The sequence below is a fragment of the Hylobates moloch genome, unplaced genomic scaffold (genome assembly GCF_009828535.3).
Source record: "Hylobates moloch isolate HMO894 unplaced genomic scaffold, HMol_V3 SCAFFOLD_18, whole genome shotgun sequence".
Taxonomy (NCBI): Eukaryota; Metazoa; Chordata; class Mammalia; order Primates; family Hylobatidae; genus Hylobates; species Hylobates moloch.
The window spans coordinates 29,591,223-29,619,022 of record NW_026652293.1 but is presented as its reverse complement, the minus strand read 5'-3'; the positions used below and the strand labels follow the sequence as shown (position 1 = coordinate 29,619,022).

The 27,800-nt window shown below is 38.6% G+C and overlaps 1 protein-coding gene and 1 long non-coding RNA gene across 8 annotated transcripts in view; one reads left to right on the top strand and one right to left on the bottom strand.

Annotated features, from left to right (window-relative positions):
- RGL1 (ral guanine nucleotide dissociation stimulator like 1) overlaps nt 1-27,800 on the top strand; it is a 283,782-nt gene that overhangs the window by 184,054 nt on the left and 71,928 nt on the right. For 6 of the 7 annotated variants that reach the window (XM_032136387.2, XM_032136384.2, XM_058430932.1 and 3 more), the window contains one exon: nt 18,681-18,889. In XM_032136387.2, coding sequence (XP_031992278.1) covers nt 18,681-18,889 — 209 coding nt within the window. Of the gene's footprint in view, nt 1-18,680; nt 18,890-26,690; nt 26,851-27,800 lie in introns of those variants that run through there. The other variant, XM_058430933.1, reaches the window with a different exon arrangement.
- The window catches only part of LOC131381882 (uncharacterized), an 81,888-nt gene that overhangs the window by 5,625 nt on the left and 48,463 nt on the right, over nt 1-27,800 (bottom strand). The gene's annotated exons all lie outside the window — the stretch shown is intronic.

The following is a 27,800-nucleotide window of genomic DNA, read 5'->3' as shown; positions in this document are numbered from 1 at the left end:
AGATCTCGTCTCTACAAAAAAAAATTAAAAAATTAGCTGGGCACAATGGTGTATACCTGTAGTCCCAGCTATTCAGGAAGCTGAGGTGAGAGGATCACTGGAGCCTGAGAGGCAGAGGTTGCATGAACCATCATCGCGCTACTGCACTCCAGCCTAGGCGACAGAACAAGACCCTGCTTAAAAAAAAAAAAAAAAAGTAGATCGTGATCAACATTTAGGAAATTTTGCTCCCATCACTGTTGCTTTCTCCAGTAGTTTTCTAAGTGAATCTTTTCTTTTTTTCATATAGTTCATTCTTCATGTAAACTCATTTCATCCTGATATACTCACATTTACACTTACATTTGATCCTGATATGCCCACCTGCTTAAAACCCTTTAAAAGCTTCACATTGATATTAGGTTGAATAGCAAAGTTCTTCTGGCTGAGCTTCCACCACTCTTCCTTGGTTCACTCTCCTTTGGCCACATCAGCTTCTTTTTATCCTTCTTGTATTCCAAGTTACTTCCTGGCATTTGCACATGCTGTTCCCTCCCCTGAAACGTTCTCTCCCTCACCGTTTGCCTGGTGCACACCTACTCATTATTCCCATGTTTCCTCAGTGAAATTTCTCTTACATCTAAGACAAAACCTGATCCTCTCATGTTTTTAAGCAGCTTTTTATAGGGAGCAATGATTTCTACCACCATTAGACAATTGTTAAATTATCTTCTCTGCTTGATTGTTGGCTTCACGAGGATAGGGAATGTGTCTGTGTTGTTCCTTTCTGTATCCACAGCGTCCTATAATAGTATGCAGAACATAGTGGAAGTTCAGGAAATATTCTGAATAAATTAATGAATGAAAGTGGGACTTGTGGCAAAGAAGTGATGCTGTAGACCTCCACTTATGAGGATTTAATGACTGATGCAGTGAGTGGGCCTTTTTATAAAGTGGCAATGCACCTAACTTAGCATTCTAGAATGAGATGTTTATTTCAGTGATAAAAACTTCTTATAAGTTCAGAGACCTCAAACAATATCCTTTGTGTTCAACGCTTAGAACCTGGTATGGGAAAAAGGGGAAGTTATAAAGATTTCAGATGAAATCCTGACTTATTTTGCATGACATCTTTCATGCAGAAAGTATTGGAAGCTGCTTGGTAGTCCAACGCCTCACAAGTAAATTTCTTGCAATGTATTTATTTATACTTATATCACATAGCTGGTTGATTAGATTGTGTATTCATTTCCTCAGATACTCCCACTTGGAGTTGTAAAAAGTCAAGTAAGTGCATATTCCCGCTTTCTATTTTCGAAGCAAACAGTTGGCCCAATGGCATCTGCATCAGAACAATAAGGGCAATGCCAGCCCCAGAGAATGAGAGGTCTTTGTTATGTGTAGCTTGATTCAGCATCTCAATCTTGATGGGAAAAGAATTCTGGAGAAAAAAAAAGCCTATGACTTAAGTAATTTTTAAAATCATGATAACCAAATATAGAATTAATTGGTCTTCAGAAAAAGCTCAGAACAGTCATTTTAATAAATTCACTGCAGTTCTCAACTGCTAGGAAGAGATGGGATGAGTTAACTTTGTTTACTTGAAATTTTTAGTTCAGAAAAACAGATTTTTGTATTTTTCAAGGTATCCATGGAGTTTCACATGCATCGAATTCAGATTTAGAAATAATATGCAATTTACTTACAGTATTACTTTGTTTTCCATTCATTACCACAAATATTTATTGAGCATCCATTATGTAGTAGACATTATTTTATGCACCAGAGACAGAGTGGTGGGCAAGACAGATAAGGGCTCTGAACTCATGGAGTTTACAGGCAACAAATAAGTAAAGAAGTCAGTACTACTGGCCGGGCGCGGTGGCTCACGCTTGTAATCCCAGCACTTTGGGAGGCCAAGGCGGGCGGATCACGAGGTCAGGAGATCGAGACCATCCTGGCTAACACGGTGAAACCCCGTCTCTACTAAAAATACAAAAAATTAGCCGGGCGTGGTGGCAGGTGCCTGTAGTTCCAGCTACTTGGGAGGCTGAGGCAGGAGAATGGTGCAAACCCGGGAGGCAGAGCTTGCAGTGAGCCGAGATCGCGCCACTGCACTCCAGCCTGGGCAACAGAGCGAGACTCCATCTCAAAAAAAAAAAAAAAAAAGAAGTCAGTACTATCAAGAAATTAGTCTAGATAAGGTAATCTGGTGTGGCAAGGGAAGATGGGAAGTGTGACACTGACCAGAGGGGTGCTCTAGGGGTTTTATCTGAGTAAGTACTACCCAATCAAAAGAAGGGAATAAGGAGCCAGCCTGAGAACATGCTCAGGCTGAGCAGCATTTAAGGCAGAAGGAACAAATGCAAAGATCCTTCCATGAGAATGAGCTTGCTGTGTTTTAGGAACTGAAGGAAGGCCAGTGTGGTTGGGGCCTAGAGAGGGAAGGAGATGGTTTTGGTGGTGAGGTCAAGGAGATAGGTAGGAGGGGCTTTGCGAGGTCTGGCAGAAGGCTGGATTTCATTTAAAGGATTATGGGAAGCCAGTGGGAGGTTTTAAATAGGGGAGTGACACCATCTGATTTGTGTTTTTAAAAGATCACCATGGATGCCATAAGAACAATTTAAAAGATTGTTTATTTTAGCAGTCCAGCTGAGAGGTGATGATTAAGCATTACATGCTTTTATTGTATATGTACAGACTTTATGTGTACATATTTTTATTTGACTGAGTTTGGAAGAATTAAGTAAAGGTTATTTAGGGACTATAATAATGTCACTAGATAGATTCATTAGATTAAAAACATATCCATTTAATTAATATTCATGAAGAGCTTATTACTGATTTGGTTGTAGGCCAATTTCTAGAGATTTAAATATGAATAGTCTTTGCTCTTAAAAATTTTACGGTCCAGTGGGGGATACCTATAATTAAATAAATACAACCTAATATGGGAAGTATATGGCTATTATGAATAAAACTGTAATAAATGTTTCTGGCCATGTCTTTTGGTGGGCATATACATTCATTTCTGTTGAGAATACGTCTGAGTGCATTGGTGAATTATAGGATAGGCATGTTAAGCTTTAGTAGCTTGTTGGACTTTATTATAAAAGCAGGATTTGTACTTAAGAAAGATCATTTTGTATATGGATGAGTGGTTGAAGGGATAAGACTAGAGGCAAGTGAGACTAGTTAGGTGCCTATTACTCATACCCAGTTATGGACTGAGATCTAAATTAAGGCAAAGGCAATGAGGCTGAGGAATGAGAATGGATTCGGAAGATATTATAGGAGATAGAAGAGGTTGGATTTTGGGGGGATGAGGGAGTAAGGATGATCTGTACATTTATGACTTGGGTCATTAAGTCAGAGGCTAGAAAAGGGGTGAGGTTTTAGAGGAATAAAATGAATTTCCTTATGTACATGTTAAATTAGAGTTGTCTATGAATTATTCAGGTGAATGTGGTAATTGGAAATTCAAGTCTAGAATTCAGAAGAGAAGTAAAAGCTGTAGATAAAGCTTTGGGAGTTAATATAATATTTGTGTTAGGTGAAACTGTGAGGATATATATGTGGGATGACTGGAAATAGTATAGAAAAAGAAGAAAGAAGGTTGTGGTTAGACATGTTTCCATATTGATGGTAAGTGAAGGATGAGGAACTGTTGATGAGCCTTTAGATTCACAGGAGATCTTTGAGGAAGATGAGATAGTGTGGTTAAGTCTGACTGTGGGTCCAGACTGCTTGAATTTGAATCCTGGCTTTTCTGCCTCTTAGCTGTGTGACCTGGAATAAGTCACTTAGCCTCTCTGGGCCTCAGTTTTCTTATCTGTAGAATGGGGATAATAAATGTATCTGCTTTATAAGGTTATTATAAGATATATACAAAATGCTTGGAATTGTTGTTGTTATTGTTATTCTTGAGAAAATGATGTTTATAAGGAAAAGGTACAGAGTTTCAGGAGGGAATCAATAGTGCCAATTCTACAGGGATATCACAGGAGGTAAGTGCTAAAACATTTCCATAGGATTGACAACCAGCTGGAAGTGTAATGAGCGCAGAAACAAACTCTGTAGGCTAATCATAATACCTTCCCTTTTTGTAGGAACACCTATTGAATTTCATAAAGATCACATGGTTTGCTTGAAAGCATCTCAGGTTATTGTCATAAGTGCTAGTAATACCTTAGTTTAATATATAGTTCTTTAATTTAAAGCAGTTCAAAGTGCATCCTGCGTTCTTTTGAATCACCCTCATAACATCAAGGTGAGTTAAGGAAGATGAAGATAATATTCTTAGTTTACAAATGAGGAAACTAAGACTAAGAGAGGCCAGATGACTTTATCCAAGCTTTTATTAATCAACTTCTCCGTTATCCCATCAGTAAACCCTAGTCATCCTTGTTTTCACATTGTCAAGCATAGTATAGCTCAAAGGGTAATCAATAGATATTCTACAGTTTAGAATCACCTAGGATGCTGGTTAAAATGCAGACCCCCAGCCCTTATTCTGGGTCTACTGATCGGAATCTCTGGGGCATGGGCTCAGGAATCAGTTTCTACCCAGCACTCCAGGTGATTCTCTTGAAAACCCTTTAGTGTATTTAAGGGAACAGGCAAATAAATCCATAAATGTATCTTGTTTATTAGTGAGATTTTTCACAAAAAAGTATTAAAATATTTTGTATTCAGAAACTCAAACTACTATAACTAAAACCTTAGAACCTTGTTCTGAACATATTGTATGATTTGCTATCTTTTTGGAGTTGAATAGTACTTTTGGTTAAAAGTAAAACTGATTTGACCTATACAAATGAATAATAGAATCCATTGGTAAGTTACCACAGCACTGCTGGAGATGTCACAGAGAAGCTATGGCTGAGGACTCTATTTTATATCGATTTGGTTAATGGCCCTACCTGCAGTTAGTAGTTTTAGTTATATAGTATTGATTAGAAAGAGTTGTTCTCCCTATGTTTATAGCTTCAGTATGCATATGATGATGAAATGAGCCATATCTCTCTCTGTTTTTTTTAGCATAGCAGCATAAAACTCTGAGGCTCAGGTGGCTTTGAAGACTGTCTCTAGGAGGTGGGACCTCATAAGAGTCTAGGCCAGTTCTAGGCGGTAAAAGGCTCATGAATCTGCTTTCTTGTCATTTAACTGTGGAGGAGGTGCATTTATCTGTAAGAGCTGGCGTCTTATCTGTCTATTACTTTGTTGTATCTGTGGCTTCCAGCAGCCCCATAGTAGGAACTCAATAAATATTTGTTGAATGAATATATCTACTCAAGTGTATTTAGGAACAAACAAAAACAACCAAATCAAAAGGAGTTATCCTAGCTCACTACCGAGTTAGCTAGTGCTAGAAAGCACTAGCACATAGTTGATAATTAATTGAATTGGAACTAGAAACAGAATCTAGTTCCTTGCCCGCCCTCCCGTTTATTTTTTCCTGACTGCCACCTTTATCATTGAATCCTAAGGTTGTGAGAGGCCTTACCCCATCAGTTCTGCAACTCCCTCTGTGAGGCTCCTGCTTATTTACCTAGCATGTATTTAATGTCTGTGGCATATGCACTAGTACTAAGCTCTGTACATCCCTTTCTTTACACGTGATTAAATGAAGAAATTCACAGTCATACTGTCATCTCTACTATAACATTTTTAGAGAGTAGAAATCCCTTATTCCTTTTCTAGATTTCCTTAGTACCTCATTTGAGTCCTTGGCACAATGGAGGCTCTTCTCTTTTTATTTTTTATTTTTTTTTATTTTTAGAGACAGGGACTTGGTCTGTTGCCCAGGCTGGAGTGCAGTGACACAATCATAGCTCATTGTAGCCTTGAACTCGTCCGTTCAAGAGATCCTTTCACTTCAGCCTCCCAAGTAGCTAGGCACATATCACCACACCCAGGCTAATTTTCTAATTTTTTTTAGAAACAGGGTCTCACTATATTTCCCAGGCTAGTCCTGAACTCCTGACCTCAAGCGATCCTCCCACTCCAGCCTCCCAAAGCGCTGGGATTACATTCATCAGCCACTGTGCCTGGCCAAAGCGCTTTTAATACTGTTTTAATGACTGATACCAAGAGCGGGTCATGAGCCATGAGAATGATGAGCATCTTCTTAGGAGGATAAATATTTTCTTTACAAACAAATGCCTATCTTTTTACATAAATTTTTGATCATTAATATCTAGTAAACAAAATGTTTGCTTTCTTGGTTTCTGTTCATTTGGACAAATTGGATCTGTGTTTTTTTTGCCAGCTACCAGGCCTTTCTATATGCTACTTTCTTCTTTAAATGTTTTTTTACAAGTCAGAATTTATAAATCTGCCCTTTTGTCTGGCTGTATCCCATAATCAATCATATTGTAATTCTGCTTTCATTTCCCTTTCTTTCTGAAAATAGAAGGAAACTGTCTTTTGACTAGAGAGTAGATTTCTAAACCTAGCAGGTAGGAAAATTATTTAATAATCTGGAAATCAGAGCAGAACACGAGTGCTTCCCATGGATTCCCAGTCTGTATTACCCAGTAGTTTCTCATCCAGAAGCCAGCTTCTCCTGGCTTTCCTTGAGCCCTTAGGTTAAGTCATTCATCCATCTTTCTTAGACTCTTAGACAAAATTTACTCTTTTTTTTTTTTTTTTGAGACGGAGTCTCGCTCTGTCGCCCAAAATTTACTCATTTAAGAAACTATAATAATGAGAGGGATTTTGTTTCCCTCCAAAGAGAGTCTTTGGCACTAAGACATTATTTTTTTGTCTTTAGGTGTTAAGGATTTCAGTCAATGTCAAGAGGTAAGAAGGATAATACCAGAGATAATACCAGATGTAATCAGACTTAATTTTGGGTGAAAGTATTTGGTGTGGGGAAAGAACGTGAAAAGTATTTGTAGAGTGCTGAATAGCTTGTAATCTTTCAACATGCCTTAGATCTATTATCTAATTTTCTCTTTCTTACAAAAATCCTGTGAAGTCTGTAGATTCTGGGCAATTGAGTTCTGATATTCTTGGGTGTACAGATATGGAGATTGAATACACAATACCATATTGCTTTGTGTTTTTAGGGAATACCCCACGATTAAAAGACAGGGCTGGTTTTATATCCTTGCTTTAATGCCTATGCTAATTGGCTGGGTAACTCTGGGTGTGACCCCTTACTTCTCCAAACCTCTGTTCCCTTAAGTAAAGTGGGAATAATTCCTACACTACAGGGTTGTTGTAAGGGTTGAGCATCTAATCCATAATGTGCACTCAGTAAATACAAGTTAGCCTTCTTTCTTCATTTACAGTCTAAGAATGGTTTTCTTAGAATTAATTTATAGCTTATGAAGAAGAAAACCTATTAAGAAAAAAAGCCAGTTTAGTGTATCTTTTTTTTTTTTTTTTTAGACGGAGTTTTGCTCTTGTTGCCCAGGTTGGAGTGCAATGGCACAATCTCAGGTCACTGCTACCTCTGCCTCTTGGGTTCAAGCGAGTCTCCTGCCTCAGCCTCCCGAGTAGCTGGGATTACAGGCACCCGCCATCACACCCAGCTAATTTTTTTTTTTTGTATTTTTTTGTATTTTTAGTAGAGACAGGGTTTCTCCATGTTGGCCAGGATGATCTCAAACTCCTGACCTCAGGTGATCCACCCACCTAGGCCTCCCAAAGTGCTGGGAATACAGGCGTGAGCCACTGCGCCCGGCCTTCAGTGTATCTTTCAAAGAGGTATACTCAGGATACACGAAATTGTTTTTCATAGAACTTTGCCCTAGGTTTGATCACCTGATAACATGCTTGAAACATACCTGGTGGGTTTATCAGTAGCCAATTCTAGCAAGCCCATGATCTAGGAATATTATATGTGCCAAAAACAGTGCTGAGGGATAGAATACTTGCCAGAGGCCCTGCAGCCCAGAGCTTTGTGAATCATAAAGCTACATCTTACATCTGAATTTATAAGTCCACACAGACTTTAAAGATTTCATTTTGGAGGGGAAGGGATCAAACTAAACAATGTCATTATTACTTGAATTCCGAGATCCAGGGGAGTAATAATTTTATTGTCATTTTGGATAATGGGGCTTTGGTTTTTAACATTACAATAATAAGTAATCATAACAGTGGGAACTAAATGTTCCCATAAGAATCGCCTAGGTAGGGAAAGTGCAGAAGATTCCTTAATGTGGTATACGGAGTAAGAATCAAAAATGAATGACTTGACTTTAAAGTTTAGAAGCATCAGTCAGTTGCCACCCTTCCCCGTACTCTCCCTGGAGGATTGGTGAAGGAGCACTTATAAATCTCACAAGGAGATAAAGCCCCGTGGAGCTGTCTGTGGGATTTATGGCATGCTGGGAAAGCTTCTGGGCTGTGGGGAAGCCTCTCCATTCATAGCAGGCTTCATTCACAGAGAATATTAGGTCACACAGAAGCTCACTACCCCCTGCTGACCTTTACATACAGAGATTGGCTGGGCTGCACAAAAACAGAATGGACTCCAGCAAGCCAGGGCACCTGTTAACCTGTGACCTTAGGTTATGAAGACCTTGGACATTTGAGGCTCTGAATGAGAGAAAAAGGAGGGAGCTGTGAATTTTGGAAGTTCACTCTGGATACTAATTTGTATGTGACAATTTGTGATCTTATTTGGCAAATGCAACAGTGACTATTTTAATTCAAACTCCCCTCCCTCCATGCGACTCTTAAATCCTTGAACTTCTGAAAATTGCATGTGATGTATTCCTTTTATAAAGTAGGTAATGAAATCATTGAAACTAAGTTTTTGCCCTAGGTCCGATAGTAAATTGGCTCCAAATGGAAATGCAACCTGTTAATTCATAACACCTTAGTTCAGCAGTCCCCAACCTTTTTGGCACCAGGGACTGATTTTGGGGAAGACAGTTTTTCCATGAACGGGGGTTGAGGGGTGTTCCTTTCAGGATGAAACTGTTTCACCTCAGATCATCAGGCATTAGTTAGATTCCCATAAGAAGTGTACAACCTAGGTCCCTCGCATGTGCAGTTCACAATAGGCTTGGCGCTCCTATGAGAATCTAATGTTGCCACTGATCTGACAGGAGGTGGAGCACAGGCGGTAATGCTGGCTCACCTGCCATTCACCTGCTGCTGTGAGGCCCGGTTCCTAACAGACCATGGACTGCTACTCGTCCGTGGTGCAGGGGTTGGAGACCCTTGCCTTAGTTATTGGCATTCTGAGTTTCAAGCAGAAAAGTATCAGATAAAAGTGAAATTATTTTATTTGAAAAATGTGGTCAGTAAACTTCTTAAAATCCACTTAATATTTAAATTTGCTTTCTGGGAAACTTTGGAATCCTTAAAGGATGACCAGAATGTCAGAAATGGAGATTTGCGTTAGAGAAGATAGAATCTGTTATGGCTTCATGTTGAACTAAGACTCCAGGAGTACTACTCTTTTTCAGGAGATGAGAAACACAGCTTCCTGTTTCCTTCAGGAGGTTTCCTGGACTCTATCTAGGAAACCCTACTGAGACAGGATGGCAAAGGGGGATGGGATTTCTGTGTGATAAAACGCTAGCTATTGTTTGTTATTACAGCTCCCTTTACATCTTCCTGAGGATGAAGGGTATTCATCATAGAAGCCTGACCATGTGGCTTCATTCTAACAAGTGGCTTCAAGCAGGGTCAACTCTTAGGGCTCTTGTAGTTTTTTCAGAGCACATTCGTTTGTCATACACATGCCCTTCTGCCTCTCCTGCCTCCACATTTCTACTTTCTTCATAGTTCAGAGGTGTAATTCCCTTCTTCTATCAGATAAAGATCATAATGACAACACAAATACCTTAACTGGAACATACACAGAAAGAAAATGTCTCAGCCAGTGCGAAGATGTCTCTTGACACTGACACAATCTGAGAGGGACTTCTGGGCAGGGGTATGCTGATAAACTTGCCCTCCAAAATAAAAGCCCTTCTTTGTAGCATTGCTAATTTTCATGGCGTAAATAGTGTCACCATGGCTGAACTCACAGTACCAACATGATGCCACTGAACACAGAGGTGAGGAGTGTGCACATTTGGCTCATGCAAGGGGTTCAAGCTGGCACCAGCATACCGCGTCTAAGCCTTGATATGTTTGCATAATTAGAGGAAAGGTACATATGTCAGCACATATGTGAATCTGGTGGTGAAGATTTCTTCTGGTTTCTCTGCCCAGAAATGCCGTCATAGATCAGACGATGTATGAATTTGCCACATGTGCAGGTGCCTGTTCTGGTGCTGCCCATCTTTACTCTTGGAACCCTCTTAATTTTGGTATTCATCCGGATACCATCCTTAGCCTACTACTCTTCCTATTTTAATTGATGTAATTTCTACATATTTCCATCTTAGACCCTTCTCCCAACTTTTAGATTCTAACTGCCTATTGGACTTACCATTGGCGTGTCCTCCAGAGTACCTCAAGTTCTACATTCCAAAAAGGAATTCAGTACCTACCCCACCAAAATCTGACTTCCTCCCCTCAATTTTCTTTCATATAGGTGACACCATTATCTTTCCAGCCATCCACACTAGAAATCAGGTGAAGTTTCCAGATTCTTTATTTTCCTTCATTTTATCCTCTACATCCAATTGATCAGAAGTCTTGATGATCTTCTTTTTGATTATTTGATGGGAGGGTAAGTGTGTCCCTCCCATCTGCCACCTTCTCCATTCCTATTATCATTGTACTAGTTAAAGCCCTTGCAGTTGCTTATCTGGAGTATCCACAACTTTTGTACTGGTTTTTCCAACTTTAAAACTGTCCTCATCAAATCTGTCCTCCACATTGATTTCCTTAACCATGCTTAAAACCTCATCATTGGTCTCCCATTTCAACAGGACATAGAGTCTCAGCTCCTTAGCATGCAACCTAAGTCCTCCATAATCAGGTAGTCTCCTGCTGGCTCTCCAGCCAAAGCATTCCTTCCCTCTGTCATATTGTTTATGCAACCACACATTTTCCCCCTGTAGTGGTGGAAAGGTATGATGCCTTTCCTCACCCATCATAAGGGTCATCAGTAACTCTCCTATAACAAAAGACAGGTTAACAAGAGAAAAGCATAACAGATTTCTTTAATCAAAGTTTTATGTGACATGAGAGCCTTCAGAAATAATGGCCCAAAGACCCAGGGGAAACTTTCCATTTTTATGCTTTGAGTCAATGAAGAATGGACAGCCATGTGGAAATATGATTGGATGAAAAGGGTATGATCTAATGGTAATAGACTAAGGGAGAACCCAGCAAGGCCTGTCTGTTCAGATTCTTCCTGGCCACTCTGTGTAGCATGCTTTCCCCCTGGGTGTGGGCCAGGACCCCTTTGGGCTGAGGGTCTTATGATCTACTATCAGACAAGGTAGGTCAGAGAATTTATGGCCAACTTCTAAACAAAAAGGTGAGGGAGGTTAGAGCAATATTTCCAGGCTTTAAGCCTTGCTTTAGGATAAGAGGGGTTTCTAGTTTCTATGACTCACCTTGGAAAGGAGGAATCCTGGTTTCTATGATTCACTTCAGGGGAGAAAGAAGTGCAGGAGACAGGAGGGCAGGAAAAGGTCAGAGGGAGAATTTGCTTCTGAGGCCTTCCAATTCCTTTAGTTCAAAGTCCTCAGCATGTCAAAATTCCATACTTTGGGATAGCATTTTCATGACTTTGTTAATGCTTGTTTCTCTGCCTGCTGTGCCCTCCCCAACATAGTTAACTCTCATTCATTATGTGAAACCCTGTGCAGGCCAGGTATGGTGGCTCATGCCTGTAATGCTAGCACTTTGAGAGGCTGAGGCGGGAGAATCGCTTGAGTCCAGGAGTTTGAGACCAGCTTGGGCAATATAGTGAGGGCTTGTCTCTAAAAAAAAAATAAAAATAAAAAAATAAAAAAAATTAGTTGGGGTGGTGCGTGCCTGTAGTCTCAACTACTTGGGAGGCTGAGGTGGGAGGACTGCTTGAGCTTGGGAGGTTGAGGCTGCATTGAACCCTGATTGCACCACTGTACTGTGGCCTGGGCAATAGAGATGGACTGCATCTCTAACAAACAAACAAAACAAAACAACCCAGTGCAGACAGAACCTACTTAAGAAGCCTTTTTCTGACACCTCCTTTACACTGGGCCCCTCTTGGTGCTTCCTCCGTGTCTTGCCTCTCTCCACCATTTTACTCACATTTTATTGCAATGGTTTCTTTGTGTCTGTTTCCTTCACCAGACTGAACAACTTGGTTGCCAGAACTGCATGCTATTTACCTTTATATGTCTAGTACCTTGCACAGTGCCTGGCACATAGTACCATTTAGTTAATGTGTGGCTGAATAAGTAGATGAATAAATGGAAAAGACAGCCATTGTGTATGTGCTAGTAGCATAAAAATACAAGATACACAATTACATTTCAAAGTCAGATAACAAATAGATTTTTTTTAGTATGCATAGATCCCAAACATGGAATGGGACATACTTATACCACACAGTATGTAATTATTCATTATTTCTCTGAAATTAAAATTTCACTGGGCATCCTGTAATTTATCTGTCAACCCTAACCTAGCAAAAAAGTGAGTTCACACCCAATATTAGGTTAGCACAAAGGTGATTGTGACAAGTTTTTGTTTAAGTTTTGTTAAGTTTGCCACTATTTTTAATGGCAAAAACCATAATCACCTTTGCACCGACCTAATAAAAGTTCACATAAAGCAGAAGCTCATGCTGAGCTTGACATCATGGGCCCTAAAGTATTTTCTAGACTTTACCTTAACATCTCTGAGTGTCCTGTGTGTAAATAGTCACTGTAGTACTCAGGTGTACTGGCCTTGTCATGTTCTGCTGTGTGTCATTACATACATGATTTCTATTGAGAGAATGATGCAAATTTTGTTGCATGGCAAAGAAATGTGTGCATTTGAGTAATATGGAGAGATGAGCAGAGCTTATTTGTGAGTCAGCTTGTGGGTTTTCCTATACAGGTTGAGTATCCTTAATCTTAAAACCTAAATTCAAAGTGCTCCGACATCCATGCTCATTGCAGTGTTTTGCAGTTTGGATTTTCAGAATGGGGATGCTTGAATGGTAAGTATAGTGGGAATATTTCAAAATCTGAAAAATTCTGAAATCCAAGCCACTTTCAGTCCCAAGAATTTGAGATAAAAGATCCTCAGCCTGTATTGTGGTGTTTGTTGTTGCTGGATAGTGGTTGTAGGGCATTTGAAAAGGAAGCATAAAACTTACTTTTGGTGTTTGGGGCTGAATGTAGGGATTGGGTGTGGGTTTTAGATATTTGGAGGGAGTTAACAGCTGGAATAGTACTCACTATTTACTTTGCTGCTCAGGCCAAGATGCCTAAGAACTGATATACTGAAGAGTGATCATGGTGTGGAGGACTCCATACTGTCTCCATTCTAATGAGGTTGTTTACTTAACACGTTCCCTGTTAAACTATCAGATGACTGAAGTATTATTTTGATTGAAGGGACTTTTTTTTTTTTTTTTTCAAATTGGAAACACCCAACTGGTTAACAGTTTATGTTTTAGAAGGTGAAAGAGTTTATTTTTCCATGACTGGAAACGGAACTGAAATATGGCATCTTTCATCTCTCACATGCCCTTTTTCCTCTCCATCTCATGCCAAAATCGATAATTATGGAAATTACCTGGTAGGACACTTGGGCACAATTTTAGATATTTACCCCATAGGACTCAGACATGTTCTCTTGGAAAAAGCTGGATTCTAAAGGCACAAAGATCAACCAAAAAAACAAACATGAAACATTTTTGTGGTCTCAGTACCATGATCTTGTCAGTAAAGCGATGGTCTATGATTAAATCCAGACTGAGCTGTTTCCTGTTAGCGTGCTAACCCACAGGACAGGCTCAGGCCTCCGTGTCTTGCTTTCTAAGTCTGGGTTATTAAGCACTTGTCTGACAAGGGTTCCACCCCTTTCGTCTTAAACTTTAAATCAAAGTTACTAAGATAATATAAGCAAAAACAGGTCCTAAAGTCTCTTAAAACACTTGTAGACCTATTGAATCTTTTCCTGCAAAAATGAAACTTTCAACATTTTAGCTTCTCTCGTCAGGCCATATGGCAGAGTATTTTTTGTGTTTCCTCTCTGTACAATTTCATTTCAAAATAATTTCAGTGGTAAGCAGATCATTTTAAGTTTTTGTTTCATAAAAAATATACTCTATTTGAATGTTGGCAAATTAGAAGTCATCAGATCTTTCCCCTGCCATAATAAGCAGATATTAGGATATTTAGCAGATCTACAGAAAATGACATTAAGCAATTTGTCTGATAACTTAACCTGCATTGTTATTTTTTGTGAGAATGATTGTAGGCACAAGAGCAATTCTATACTTATTTTATGATATTGTCATTGATGTTCACTTTGAAAATTATTTTTTAAATCTAAATTTTCAAAATATTTTATGAGTCTTCTGTTAGGTCACATGTGGTTCTTCCTAATGCACAGATGCAAACACTGAGGAACAAATACTGTTAAAGGGACTTACGGGAATAATGTATGCATATTGAAATTTTTTTCCGAGTAAAAAAGTACTGAAAGGGAGGGGCTGGGTTAATGAGAAACATAATTCCATTCCCAAGGGAGAACCCTGACTTTCTGCCAAATCTCTGCTTTCTGGCAGGAAATGGGACCCACTTCATCAGGTCCTTTGACAAGCATTTTTCTCTGTGTTTGAATTTTGGGACACATCAATACTCGGTGAAAAAACAGTTCTTTTAAATAATCATTACTTTTGATAAGAAAGATTTCGAATTAAAGTAGAGTTTCCATTGTAAATAAAATAAGAATCGTCAAATTTCAACATTGTTTGGTAAGGGAACACTGATATTATCACAAGGCGAGGAAGCTTGATTTAAATTAGAATTTGACTATCCCTAACCACTGAGAAGCCATTCCTTTTGTTGTTGTTAATATTTGACATTGAAGTATATTTTCATGTTTTTTTTGTTTGTTTGCTTTTGAGATGGAGTCTCGCTCTGTTGCCCAGGCTGGAGTGCAGTGGCACAATCCCCAGCCCACTGCAACCTCTACCTCCCGGGTTCAAGTTATTCTCCTGCCTCAGCTTCCTGAGTAGCTGGGACTACAGGCGCGCACATTACACCTGGCTGATTTTGTATTTTTAGTAGAGATGGGGTTTCACCATGTTGACCAGGCTGTTGTCGAACTCCTGACCTCAGGTGATCCACCCACCTTGGCCTCCCAAAGTGCTGGGAATATAGGCGTGAGCCACCACTCCCATCCTGAAGTATATTTTCTAACTGCTACTTTTGAATATCATGCAGGCTGACAATAATTTTGGTCAGGTCTTTTGAAGTGACAAAGTACAAAATGCAAAGCATCCTTACATTTTTGTATTAATAAAGAGATCAAAGGAATACACGTTTGAAAATAAAAATTTACATTACATTTTATAATGTTTTGATTTTTCTTTTTTTAAATGAAAAGTGGTAAATGTGAGTTAAGTTTTAAATTCATTACAGTAATTTAATAAGCCAAAATTTTTCAAAGTATGTGCATTCTGAAGTTCTGCAAGATGCTCTGAGACTAAAGAGAAATCCGTTTGGAAATGCCATATACCATATCCCTCTCTTGGAGTTGAATAACACATGTTGGCATATTAAAGTGTATGAGAAATTCTGCAGTAAAGAGATATCATTGACTTTGTTGAACTCTGTAGTTCCCAAACTTGACCATAGGAGTTTTTTTGGAACCAGTGTTTTACAGCACACACTTAAAGCAACAGTGAACAAATAATTAATAACATGTGGAATTCAAAACCATATATCTTTTTCACTTATTGTTTCTGATAAAGTTAATTGGAACTTCTGGGGAACAGATGGGTACTACAAGGTTTGTTCTAAAACTACACATAGAGTGATAAAGAACACTATTCTATCAGCTATTAGACCCTGATCTGAGTTAACAGTCTTAAGAGGCCTAAAGAAACGTTTGATTCTTTGCCTGAACCAGATCCCTCTCCCTAGAAAACTTTCAAAAATTAAATAAAGAGATAAAGCCATCTACCACATAAGCTGGAGTCTTAATTTTAATTCCTGTTAGCGGTTTGACATGATGACATTAAGCTATTCTAACCCCCTTCTGAAAGCAGTTACCACCACTCTGGTCTTTCTGAAAGCAATCCCATCTGTTAGTTTCCTTACAGTAGTTTGATTTCTGACAGGCCAGGTGAAGGAAAAGCAAACATGGTACTTAGTAAGCATAGTATCATCATTAGAGATCCACTTCTCTCTTATTTGTGTCTCTTCTTTAATTTTCACATGTGATTATTTCAGTTTAGGAAATCTGACATAAAACAATTCAACTTGCGATTCAGATAAACCGCCTGGCAATTGTTTGCATCACTTAGGATTATTTTTGCTTTAGGAATAGACCTCCTCTCTTTAGAGCAGTTTCCTTAGTGCCTATGAAGGATGAGTTAAACTTTCAAAATTGCATCTCTGTGTAATTTGTTAGGCACAGATTTACTGCAGAATGTACGGCACACCAATATTTTTCTTCATTCTAATTCTCTTCCCTTATACTCAAATTTTAAGCTGTAAAGATTTTATTACCAATGAATTTTTATGTATTATGGTTTATATCTACCAAGGTACAATTATATCCACCAATATTCATTTACAGTTTCGTTTTCATGTGCTAGCTGCTTCTCATGAGCAAATGTCTTCTTTTAGACTTTGCAAGTTTCCAGAAGGCGGGGTCATACACCCACCCACCCTTTTCATCACTCCCCAGAGCTTAACCCAGTGCTGCTTGGTACGACCATTTTCTCAGTCAGCTCTGTTGATTGCTGATGATATTGAATCAAAATGCACATTGCTGTCTGTAGACTGAAGAAAGTCAGATCATGGTTCCATCTCCATAGATTTCCACGGAGAATATACTCCAACCAAGGCCAGTTTTTCAAGCTATCAACATGATGTCAACTGGCTCACAGAAATTCCTAAAATTTAACAATCCTCTCTCCAAAACCAGTATGACTCAGCTCCAGCACCCCACCATAGGAGCCGTCTTTAGGAATGAGTTTGCAAAAAATTTTTTCCCATTCTGTAAGTTGCCTGTTCACTCATAGTTCAACCATTGTGGAAGACAGTGTGGTGATTCCTCAAGGATCTAGAACGAGAAACACCCTTTGTCCCAACAATCCCATTACTGGGTATATACCCAAAGGATTATAAATAATTCTACTATAAAGACACATGCACATGTATGTTTATTGCAGCACTGTTCACAATAGCAAAGACTTGGAACCAACCCAAATGCCCATCAGTGATAGACTGGATAAAGAAAATGAGGCACATATACACCATGGAATACTGTGCAGCCATAAAAAAGGATGAGTTCATGTCCTTTGCAGGGACATGGATGAAGCTGGAAACCATCATTCTCAGCAAACTAACAGAAGAACAGAAAACCAAACACCGCATGTTCTCACTCATAAGTGAGAGTTGAACAATGAGGACATATGGACACAGGGAGGGGAACGTCACACATGGGGGCCTGTCGGTGGGGGGAGTGAAAGACTAGGGGAGGGATAGCCTTAGGAGAAATACCTAATATAGATGATGGGTTGATGGGTGCAACAAACCATCATGGCACGTGTATACCTATGTAACAAACCTGCATATGTATCCCAGAACTTAAAGTATAATTAAAAAAAAAAAAAGAATAAAAACAACAACAACAAAAGAATGAGTTTGTCCAGGTGCAGTGGCTCACGCCTGTAATCCCAACACTTTTGGAGGCTGAGGCGGGCGTATCACCTGAGGTCAGGAGTTCAAGACCAGCCTGGCCAACATGGTGAAAACCTGTCTCTACTAAAAATGCAAAAATTAGTCGGGCATGGTGATGGGTGCCTGTAATCCCAGCTACTCGGGAGGCTGAGGCAGGAGAATTGCTTGACCCCAGGAGGTAGAGGTTGCAGTGAGCCAAGATCGCGTCACTGCACTCCAGCCTGGGCGACAGAGTGAGACTCCACCTCAAAAAAAAGAATGAGTTTGAAAACTTTCCATGGAACAAAACAAAGGGAATGCTTGCTAAACCTGATCCTGGTATCATTAAAAATGTGCTTGGTAAAATTATGCCAGCAAACTAGTTCTTGATGGGGGAGTAAGCAGAAGCAAATATAACCATTATGAAGTAATACCTCTACTTCTAGAAAGGTAGGAAACATGCATACCTCCACCACCACCACCCTACCACACTAAACTCATAGGAGAGAGCATTGCCTTATATGACGTATAGAGAAATTAAATAAGAGTGAGGGTAAGCTGCATGCAGTGGCTCACATCTATAATCCCAGCACTTTGGGAGGCCAAGGCGAGAGGGTTGCTTGAACCCAGGAGTTTGAGACCAGTCTGGATAACATAGCGAGACCCCATCTCTACCAAAAACAAAAATACAAAAATGAGCAGAGCATGGTTGCCTGAGCCTGTAGTCCCAGCTACTTGGGAGGCTGAGTCAGGAGGATCACTCAAGCCCAGGAGCTCCAAGCTGCAGTGAGCTGTGATCACACCACTGCTCTCCAGCCTGGGTAACAAAAGGGATAAATAAATAAGACTGAGAGGAAACATAACAGGCTATGGCCTTCAACTATTTCAATGCTTCCAATTTTACTTTAGGGAGTCATTTCTCCTTATGGTAATTGTTAATTTATTATACAGGTTGAAGGGGACCAGCTGCCTCCAGGACACACAGTCAGTCAATATGAAACCTGTAAGATCAGGACCATAAAAGCTGGCACCTTGGAGAAGCTTGTGGAGAACCTGCTGACAGCTTTTGGGGACAATGACTTTACCTATATCAGCATCTTTCTTTCAACGTACAGAGGCTTTGCCTCCACTAAAGAAGTGCTGGAACTACTGCTGGACAGGTAAGAATGTAAAGGAGCTTTTGAGTTGAAAGAAATGTAGGCTGATTATGGAGTGGAGCATGAGGTTCTGAATCACCTGCGCTTGGTATGCAGAGATATGTGAGGAAAGATTAACGGGAAGGGGTGACCTTTGGCACAAATAGCAAGAAGATCATTCAGGAGCCACTTATGGTCTGTTGCTGGGGAAAAATATCTCCTAAAAGATTTATAAAAGAGTTGAGAGTAGATACCTTAAATCTAGATTCAGTTGCTTTATAGATTTACTATTTGCCACCCTAAATTTCTCCATATTTTTATAATTTTATATTATTCAGTAAATAATCAGTTGACCAAGAATTTTACTGGGATGTTGTGGGGATGAAATGTGCTAATATGTGTGAAGTGTGGAGCTCATTCTTAGACCCACAGGAAGCAGCTTAGGAATGGTGGCAATGATGATACGATGATGATGATAACTATTAACAGTCAGCATGTATTGGCTGTTTTATGGATCTGCACATAAATATCCTTGATCCGTATTTTTAAGCTACATATTACATAGAGCAGTATACATTGATATTTACACACTGTTAAACTTTAGATTTTCCTCTTTATTTCTGTTTTATTTAGAATTAAACTTGGTCTTTTAGAAAATATCATTAAATCAACTTGATACTGGGAGGAAGAAAGCTGTCAGCCAAACAATTGTTTTAGAATCGGGAGAATCCTCATCTAAATCCTTATATTCTGAGGTTTCCTGCGTAAGGAAGGAAATGAGATACGGCTTTCTGTTGGGCTTGTTGAGTATTGATGTTTGTTAACTAAATTTTTTTATTTTGAAAGTAATCTGTCCTCATGCTAAAAATTCTTACACTGTGGAAGAGTATGCAAAATATTAAAGTTTATTCATATTGCTACCTTTTCCCCAAATAACATTTATTAGATTTAAAAATATTAGTAGTAAGAAGAAAATTAAATAGACCATCAACTAGGCAAGTAACACATATTAACATTTTAAAAATAGAGGTAATCCATGTATATGGTGAAAAGTTCCATCAGCCCAGATAATTATAAAAATAAAAAGTAAAATTTTTTTTCCCCAAGCCTCCAATCCCATTCCTCCCAGGAAATCACTGTAAACCATCCTTTTGTATTTTTCCCACACTTTTGGGTGTGTAGAAAGTATGTATGTATATATACACACATTTATGTACTGTATGTCATATATATGATATGTTTATATATTTATCATATGACATATATACTTATCTGTGATACAGATAGCATCACAGTACACAGTCTGTTCTGCAATTTTCATTAAAAAAATTTTTTTTTCTATATTTAGAGACAGGATCTTGTTCTGTTGTCCAGACTGGACTGGAGTGCAGTCGCACAATCATAGCTCACTGCATCCTTGAACTCTGGGGCTCAAGAGATCAGCCTCAGCCTCCTGAGTTGCTAGGATGACAGGTGCATGCCACCACGCCTGGCCAATTTTCAATTTTTACTTATTTGCGTATCTTGGAAATGTTTTACTCATTAAGTGGATTAGTATATATAAAAGGCTTAGAACAGTGGCTGGCATATTGAAAGCTCAAAAAATGTAATTCTTATTTCAAAATCAGCACGTATAGATGAATCTATCATAATCTTTTCAATAGCTTTATAATATTTATTGAATGGGTTATTATATGGATAGACATTTAAGTTCTCTCCAGTTTTTAATTTTTTTTTTTTTTTTTGAGACAGCATCTCTCTCTGTCTCCAGGCTGGAGTGCAGTGGTGTGATCTCGGCTCACTGCAACCTCCGCCTCTTGGGTTCAAGCAATTCTCCTGCCTCAGCCTCCTGGGTAGCTGGGATTACAGGTGTGTGCCACCACACCCAGCTAATTTTTGTATTTTTAGTAAAGACAGGGCTTTACCATGTTGGCCAGGATGATCTCGATCTCTTGACCTCATGATCTGTCGCCTCAGCCTCCCAAAGTGCTGGGATTAGACTCGTGAGCCACTGCGCCCGGCAAATTTGTTTTTTAAACTTTGTAAACAGTACTGCAAGGAGCGTTTTTGAATACATATCTTCTGAATAGTTGTTTGAGAATTCTATAGGATAATGTCATAGAAGAGTCACTAATGGGTCAAGTATATCAGCATTTAAAGATTTGAAAGATAACTGCCAGATTGCACCAATGACATTCCTGTCCACAGAAAACGGGAGTGCCTATTTCCTCATTTTCCCCACACTCTTGCCAACCGTGGATGTTTTCTCTCTACCTTTGAAACTGTCTTTGCCATGACCTGACCACTGACAAATGATAGCTTGTTGTTTTTGAATTTATGCTTCTTACATTTATGAGTGAGGTTTAGCATCTTTTAAAATTCTTATTGGCTGTTTGTGTTTTCTGTGAACTGCCTTTTCATATCCTTTTGCCTATTTTTCTTTTGGACTCTTTTCATCTAATTATTGATCATCTAATTATAACTGCATATTAAGAGAATTAGTTTGTTGCTTATCATATTTTAGAAATATTTTCCTAATTTTTCCATTCGTTTTAAAAGTTATTTATTAAAATTTTTTATAAAGACTAACATTTTTTGTGTAGTCATATCTATTAGTCTTAAGAAATACCTTTAATAATCAAGTTATATTCCAATATAAGTAAGGTTATTGACAATAGTGGGTTTTCCCTCAAAGTAGTTTTCTCGTAAGATGCATATAGAGTAAGATTATTTGGATCAATGGTTATTAATATGTTAATCTTCAAGAACACTCACAAAATGTCTGTTCTTTGTCATACATTGATCTGGTTGTGATACTTTGAGCTGCAGCACAGATAGGAAGTTCTGTAGCTTTTTTCATAGCAGTGCTTGACAAAATAAGCCTGGAATATAAACTTGGATTAGTGAGGCATTTCTTTATATAGGCAGGATCTTATGTAATAGATCATACCTGTAAGTAGAAATTGAAAAATTGTATGAATTTTATCTTTTTGGTATTTCATGTTTATTAAAAAATGCAGTATGCTGTTGGCAGGCAGTATGAATTGACTGTTCAAAACGTTAAAAAACTCCTACAAGTTTACTTTGGAATTGGTAACCTCTTCTATTTATGGGGTGACTATTGATAATAGGCCACAGATGTCCACAGTCAATAAAGGGGTGCATGTAAATTCCAGCTGTTCATCCTAAATAGAGGACATATACACACAGGAACTGGAGTGTTTAGTCTATGACTCATGTACATCTAGCTTTTGATATTTTTTAAATCTTTTCTTTGTTCTATTATAGAGGATAGATATTTTTGCTTTTTAAAACACTAACTGGATGACTGACTAACACTGAACATGAATCAAACTGCATTTAATTCAAGCTGTCATATAAGATATAACTGAATGGAGAGTTAGGATTTATTTTGTACCATTTGGATGGGCCAAGGCTTGGCCTTGAATTTAATCTCATAAACAAATCCTTTGCTTGCTTTTGAAATGAATGGAATTGACAAGTACTCAGTGCCTACACAATACTCAGCTTCTGCAAGACACCATGCGGATGAAACTCAGAAATATGAGACTTGTTTAATGCCTTGAGTTAGTTTAGAGGTGGATTTACTATGAAGCCACTGGTACTTAACCTCCAGGGGTGCTCACTTGGAATGCCCTCTGCATAATTTTATATTCATGATTTTGTATTCTTTTTCTTTGAGAGGATCCCTCAGATTACACATGGCTTCAAATTACATATCCATAAGACCTGGATCCACCCCTCAGTACTTAATATTTTACTGCAAAAGATAACATATTAAGGCTTGCATTTCTGAAACAAGTGGATAACTGCTTGAGATGGTATTAGATGAAGTTCTAACATGTTCTGCAGATGAAACAGGATATAGAAGTTTAGAGAAATAAATCTCATTTATTTAGATTATTCTGCAGAAATTGGGATCTGTTCAAATAAGTACAAACCTCAACGTGAGTATTTCTTCCTTGCTTCATTTCCTACTCACACTTAGATCTTGAGCCAGGCTTCAGTCTTGATTAAATTTAACCAAAATGCACATTCTGTGAAACAGTGGGTTCTTAAATTGGTTGTTGAGACTTTTAATGTCTATAATTAAGAGGAAGCAATTATGTCGTATAAACTTGCCTGTTCTGAAGAAGAGCATTTGAAATATTATTTTGTCAGTAGATTGTGGTAGACTTGTTTATGGGTCTCTGACATAATTTTAAAAATAATTTCTTTTGGTTTCTTAATAGTAGTTTGCTTATCTGTTGTGAAATTAACACTGAGAATCTATTACAGCATGTGCTAATCATACAATAATCAGTCGAGAATGGATTGAAGACAGATACTGCAGTATTTATTTCCCACAAGAGAAGCTTATTTGATGTCAAGCTTTGATTTCCCTTAAGACTTCTAATAATGTGGGTTTTCTCATATGGAACTATTTGCTTTCTGGGATTTCTTTTTTATCTTTTGACAGGTTTTTATTCTGCTGTAATGTGAGCCTTTTGTGATTAGCCAATAGACAGTGGTTTGAATTCACGTATAGCTAATTCCATGTGTTTGCTTTACCCCTTACTTGCGGTGATCATTTCCCAAGGACCCCTGTTTCCTGTGCTTCTCAACATGGCTCAGAGTCCACATTGGCCTACTTTTAACCCAAGAGAAAGTTCTTGAATTGTGGGCCAGCAGTTTTTGTTGGGGCTTTGAGATTTTCTTTTATCTAACTTCAAACATACACTCACTCAGTTAAAAATCTGGCCAGGCGTGGTGGCTCACGTCTGTAATCCCAGCACTTTGGGAGGCTGAGGCAGGTGGATCACCTGAGGTCAGGAGTTCGAGACCAACCTGGCCAACATGGTGAAACCCCGTCCCTACTAAAAATATAAAAATTAGCTGGTATGGTGGCAGGCATCTGTAGTCCTAGCTACTCGGGAGGCTGAGGCGGGAGAATTGCTTGAACCTGGGAGGCAGAAGTTGCAGTGAGCTGAAATTGCGCCAGCCTGGGCAACACAGTAAGACTTGGTCTCAAAAAAAAAAAATCATCTGTTCTCTCCACCACACCATTTTAAACATAAGGATGTTAGATACTAATGAATATGCCCAACCTCAAATGTAGGGAGAAACCTACTTTAATTAGTGACCCTCAGTGAGAGCCATGAAATGTTTGCACAAGTATCTAGAGTTTTCTTCAGATAGCTGTCACAATAGCTCCCTTTTGGGCCATTTCTTGAACATTCTCTCTTTCTGTGTTATGCACTCTAATATCAGAATTAAGCAGAATGGGCTGAGTGCAGTGGCTCATGCTTGTAATCCCAGCACTTTGGGAGGCCGAGGCGGGCGGTTCACTTGAGGCCAGGAGTTTGAGACCAGCCTGGCCAACAAGGCGAAACTCCGTCTCTACTAAAAATACAAAAGTTAGCTGGGCGTGGTGGTGCATGCCTGTAGCCCTAGTGGGCTGAGGTGGGAGGATAACTTGAGACTGGGAGGTGGAGGTTGCAGTGAGCTGAGATTGTGCCACTGCACTCCAGCCTGGGTAACAAAGCGAGACCCTGTCTAAAAGAAAAAAAAAAAAAGTAAGCAGAATGCCAACAAGAACCAGAGTAGGGGTTAACTAGGTCTCCAGAAACCTTTGCCGAGCTGATGGCACTCAGGTCACACTGTGGAAAGCACTGAGTAATAATCTGAATTACTCCCTTAATTTCAAATGAATTCTCCCAGTGGAGGACATTAGGGGTTTTTAAAGGTTGGAGCCATTTGTAAACACAATGCTTTAAGATTATCTGACTTAAATTTGCTTGCTTATGGTGCAGAGAAGAGACTAATTCAGTAGGTCTTTGAACTTATTTCTTCTTCCCATGTTTGCTTGCCATGTGTTTTCACAGGCTTTATCTCATTTAGTTCACTTATTTTTACCCCTGTGTTTACAGATTAGAAAATTGTGGCTCAGAAACATTCAATCAGTAAGTAGCAGAGCTAGAATTAAAACCTACTCCTTTCTGACCTGGAAGGTCTTTCCAAGTGTACAATATCACCTTCCTTGATTTGTTAATATCACCTTTAAAGGAACCCTTTTTCTGGGAATCCTTTTTAGCCATCCTTTTCACTACTACCTCAAGTGATTTTCCCTGGAAACTGTATTTCCCAAGGGCTCCTCCCTTCACACAGTTGTGAGCAGTTCACTTGAGCATCAGTGCTGTTATTCGTTTGTCTACTCAAGCAATATTTATCAGCTCTTTAATGTGTACTATGCACTGTACAAGGTGCTGTGTATATAATGGTGGACAAACCTGCCTTCTTCATGCTGAATGTCTAGTGGGAAAGAGTAACATTAAACAAATCAGTGTGCAAATACATTTATATAATTAAAATTGATAGACCACTGGGAGATAAAAGGTTCTAGAACACCGAGTTATAAAGGATATTTTGGAGGGCTGTACCCAAATAAAACTGAATGTTGGCCAGGATCTTAGGTGATCACTTAGATCATGGGCCATAAAGGTCATTGCTGTGTCTGTGTGTTTGGAGTGTTTCTGTGTACTGAATGGGCCTGGCCAAATCCCTAACCTCGATCAGCTTTTCCTGAAGGGTCAGAGATAGCAAATGGAGAGCATGGGTGGATTTAAGTAAGTATAGTACCACCATGGGAACAGAAACCTTAAATCCATTCTTTATGTCACCTGGAGTAACATTTTCATATGCAAAACATGACATACCAATAACCAGCAAAACGGAGCTGCCTTTGTTAGTGCAACCAGTTCCTCCACAGTGTAGAGAGGAGTTGATCAGATATAAAGCTTGAAAATTTTCATTTATTTGCAAGGATTTTGTCATAGATGTCAAACAGACTTTTCAGAATTTTAGGATACATTATGGGAAAGGCAATTTTTCCTGTCTTTTTTTTTTAGCCATGAGATTCAGGTTTAAGGCATATAGTATAATGGTTAAGAACATGGGCTTAAGAGTCAGAAAATTTGAATTTTATTCCAGTTTTGCACTCCTTATTTGCTCTGCAGTATTGGGCAGTTAATTTATCTTACTAGCTTCAGTTTTCCTCATCTATAAAATAACAAAAATAGCACCTAATTTATAGAGTTATTATAAAGTTTGAACATGATAATATAGGTAAAATTCTTAGTATAGTGGGTGAAAAATATTAAGTGTTTACGAGGTTACTATTACCTTGTTTTCTTTCTTCATGGCATTTATTATTATTTGAAATTACCTTATTTATCTTGCTTATTTCATGACTGTCTTTCCCACTCAGAGACCATGTTAGTCTTGTTCATTGCTCTACCCTCAAAATGGTGCCTGCAGTAGGTGCTTAGGAACTATTTGTCTAACAAATAATGGTTATCATTATTCATGCCTATTCCAAGCAGGTGCTTTGGAAAGTCCAGCAGTGAACATTGCCCAGCCTCTGCTCATGTTTAGTGGGAGAGACAAGTAAGTCTATAGACTCGTGTCATCAATGTCAAGGCCATGAGGCTGAATGTGCATTTTTAATGAAAACTTTTTCCCCCTGGGAGCTGGTAGTTGTAAACCTTCTATAAAAAGCCTATTACACAAATCCATTCAGTTCTCAAATGCTTTCGTAGCATGAGAAGCTGGTAAGTGTTTTTTTGAGATGCGTACAATATGTTCCAATTTACTTTTTGTTAAACTTCACTTAAAAATAATTGAATTTTTTATTTAGTGCTGGAATTACACTAGGCACTTGCCAAATATTCCTAGATTCATGCTGGCATGCAGTGTTCATGTTCCTGTACTTCCTTTTCTTTCAGTAAGAGGCAAGGTTTCTAATATCTTTCCTCTCCTCTTCCAGGTCCAAGGAAAGGAAGTTGTCAGCAGAGAGAGCACTGGGAAACATACTGGAAACTGAACCCGCACGAAGAGTCTCAGAGCATCTTCATGTGACTTATGGTCCCAGTGTCGCCTCTAGGGTCACCAGCATCTAGAGGTGACGCTGAGACCATAACTCACCTGTAGGTGCTGGTCTCTTATGGCATTAACACTCACAGTAAATCTTGTTACTATGAAACTCATAATTTGATTTTTTTCTAAACTTTTTGTTCTGAATTATTTATTAATGTTGAACTTCCATCACTTACATAGGAAATTTTTCAAAATAATTCCATACCATTCTCTTCATTTATTTTAGTAACCTCCTACAGGGCCAAATCAAAACTAGCAGAGAGGGTCACTCATTAAGTCTTTTGTGCCTCCCCCCAACCCACCCATGCATGAAACAGTTGAGATTTAGTGGTTGGTAGCTCCAGGATGCACATCCCATTTATTGAGTAGAAAAGCTTTCAGGACATCTTAACATTGCTTTGCTTCCTTTCCAGCTTGACATACAATCATATTGAATATCCTGACTAGGGTGAGAATTTCTTAGTAAATGAAGGCTGCTATTTAAGATTTTTGTTAGAACAGGTGAGTTTAAATAGATTTTCTCTAGGTCTGGGTGTTGATGACTTCCTAGGCAAAAAAAACCCAAAAAAACTTGGATGGATTACACACACATACACATACACACACATATATATAACAGAACATATATATACATATATACATATATGTTCTGTTATGTATATGACCCTCTCTACTAATTTCCATTTGGCTCTGTGGGGGGTTACTAAAATTAATGAAGAGAATATGGAATTATTTTGAAAAATTTCCTATATAAGTGATAGAAGTTAAACATTAATAAATAACTCTTAGAACAAATGAAAAGTTTAGAAAAATATCAAATTATGAGTTTATGTTCTGTTCAGGACATCATGCCCTGTTCAGTTTTGGTCCACACACTCAGCTCCAGGAAGCATGGCTGGAGCCAGAATGTGACTAGCATTGTTATTATTTTCTCCCTGTAAATATATATATATATGTTAAGATGTTTTTTAAGAAAAGGCAGATTGCTGAAAGATAAATT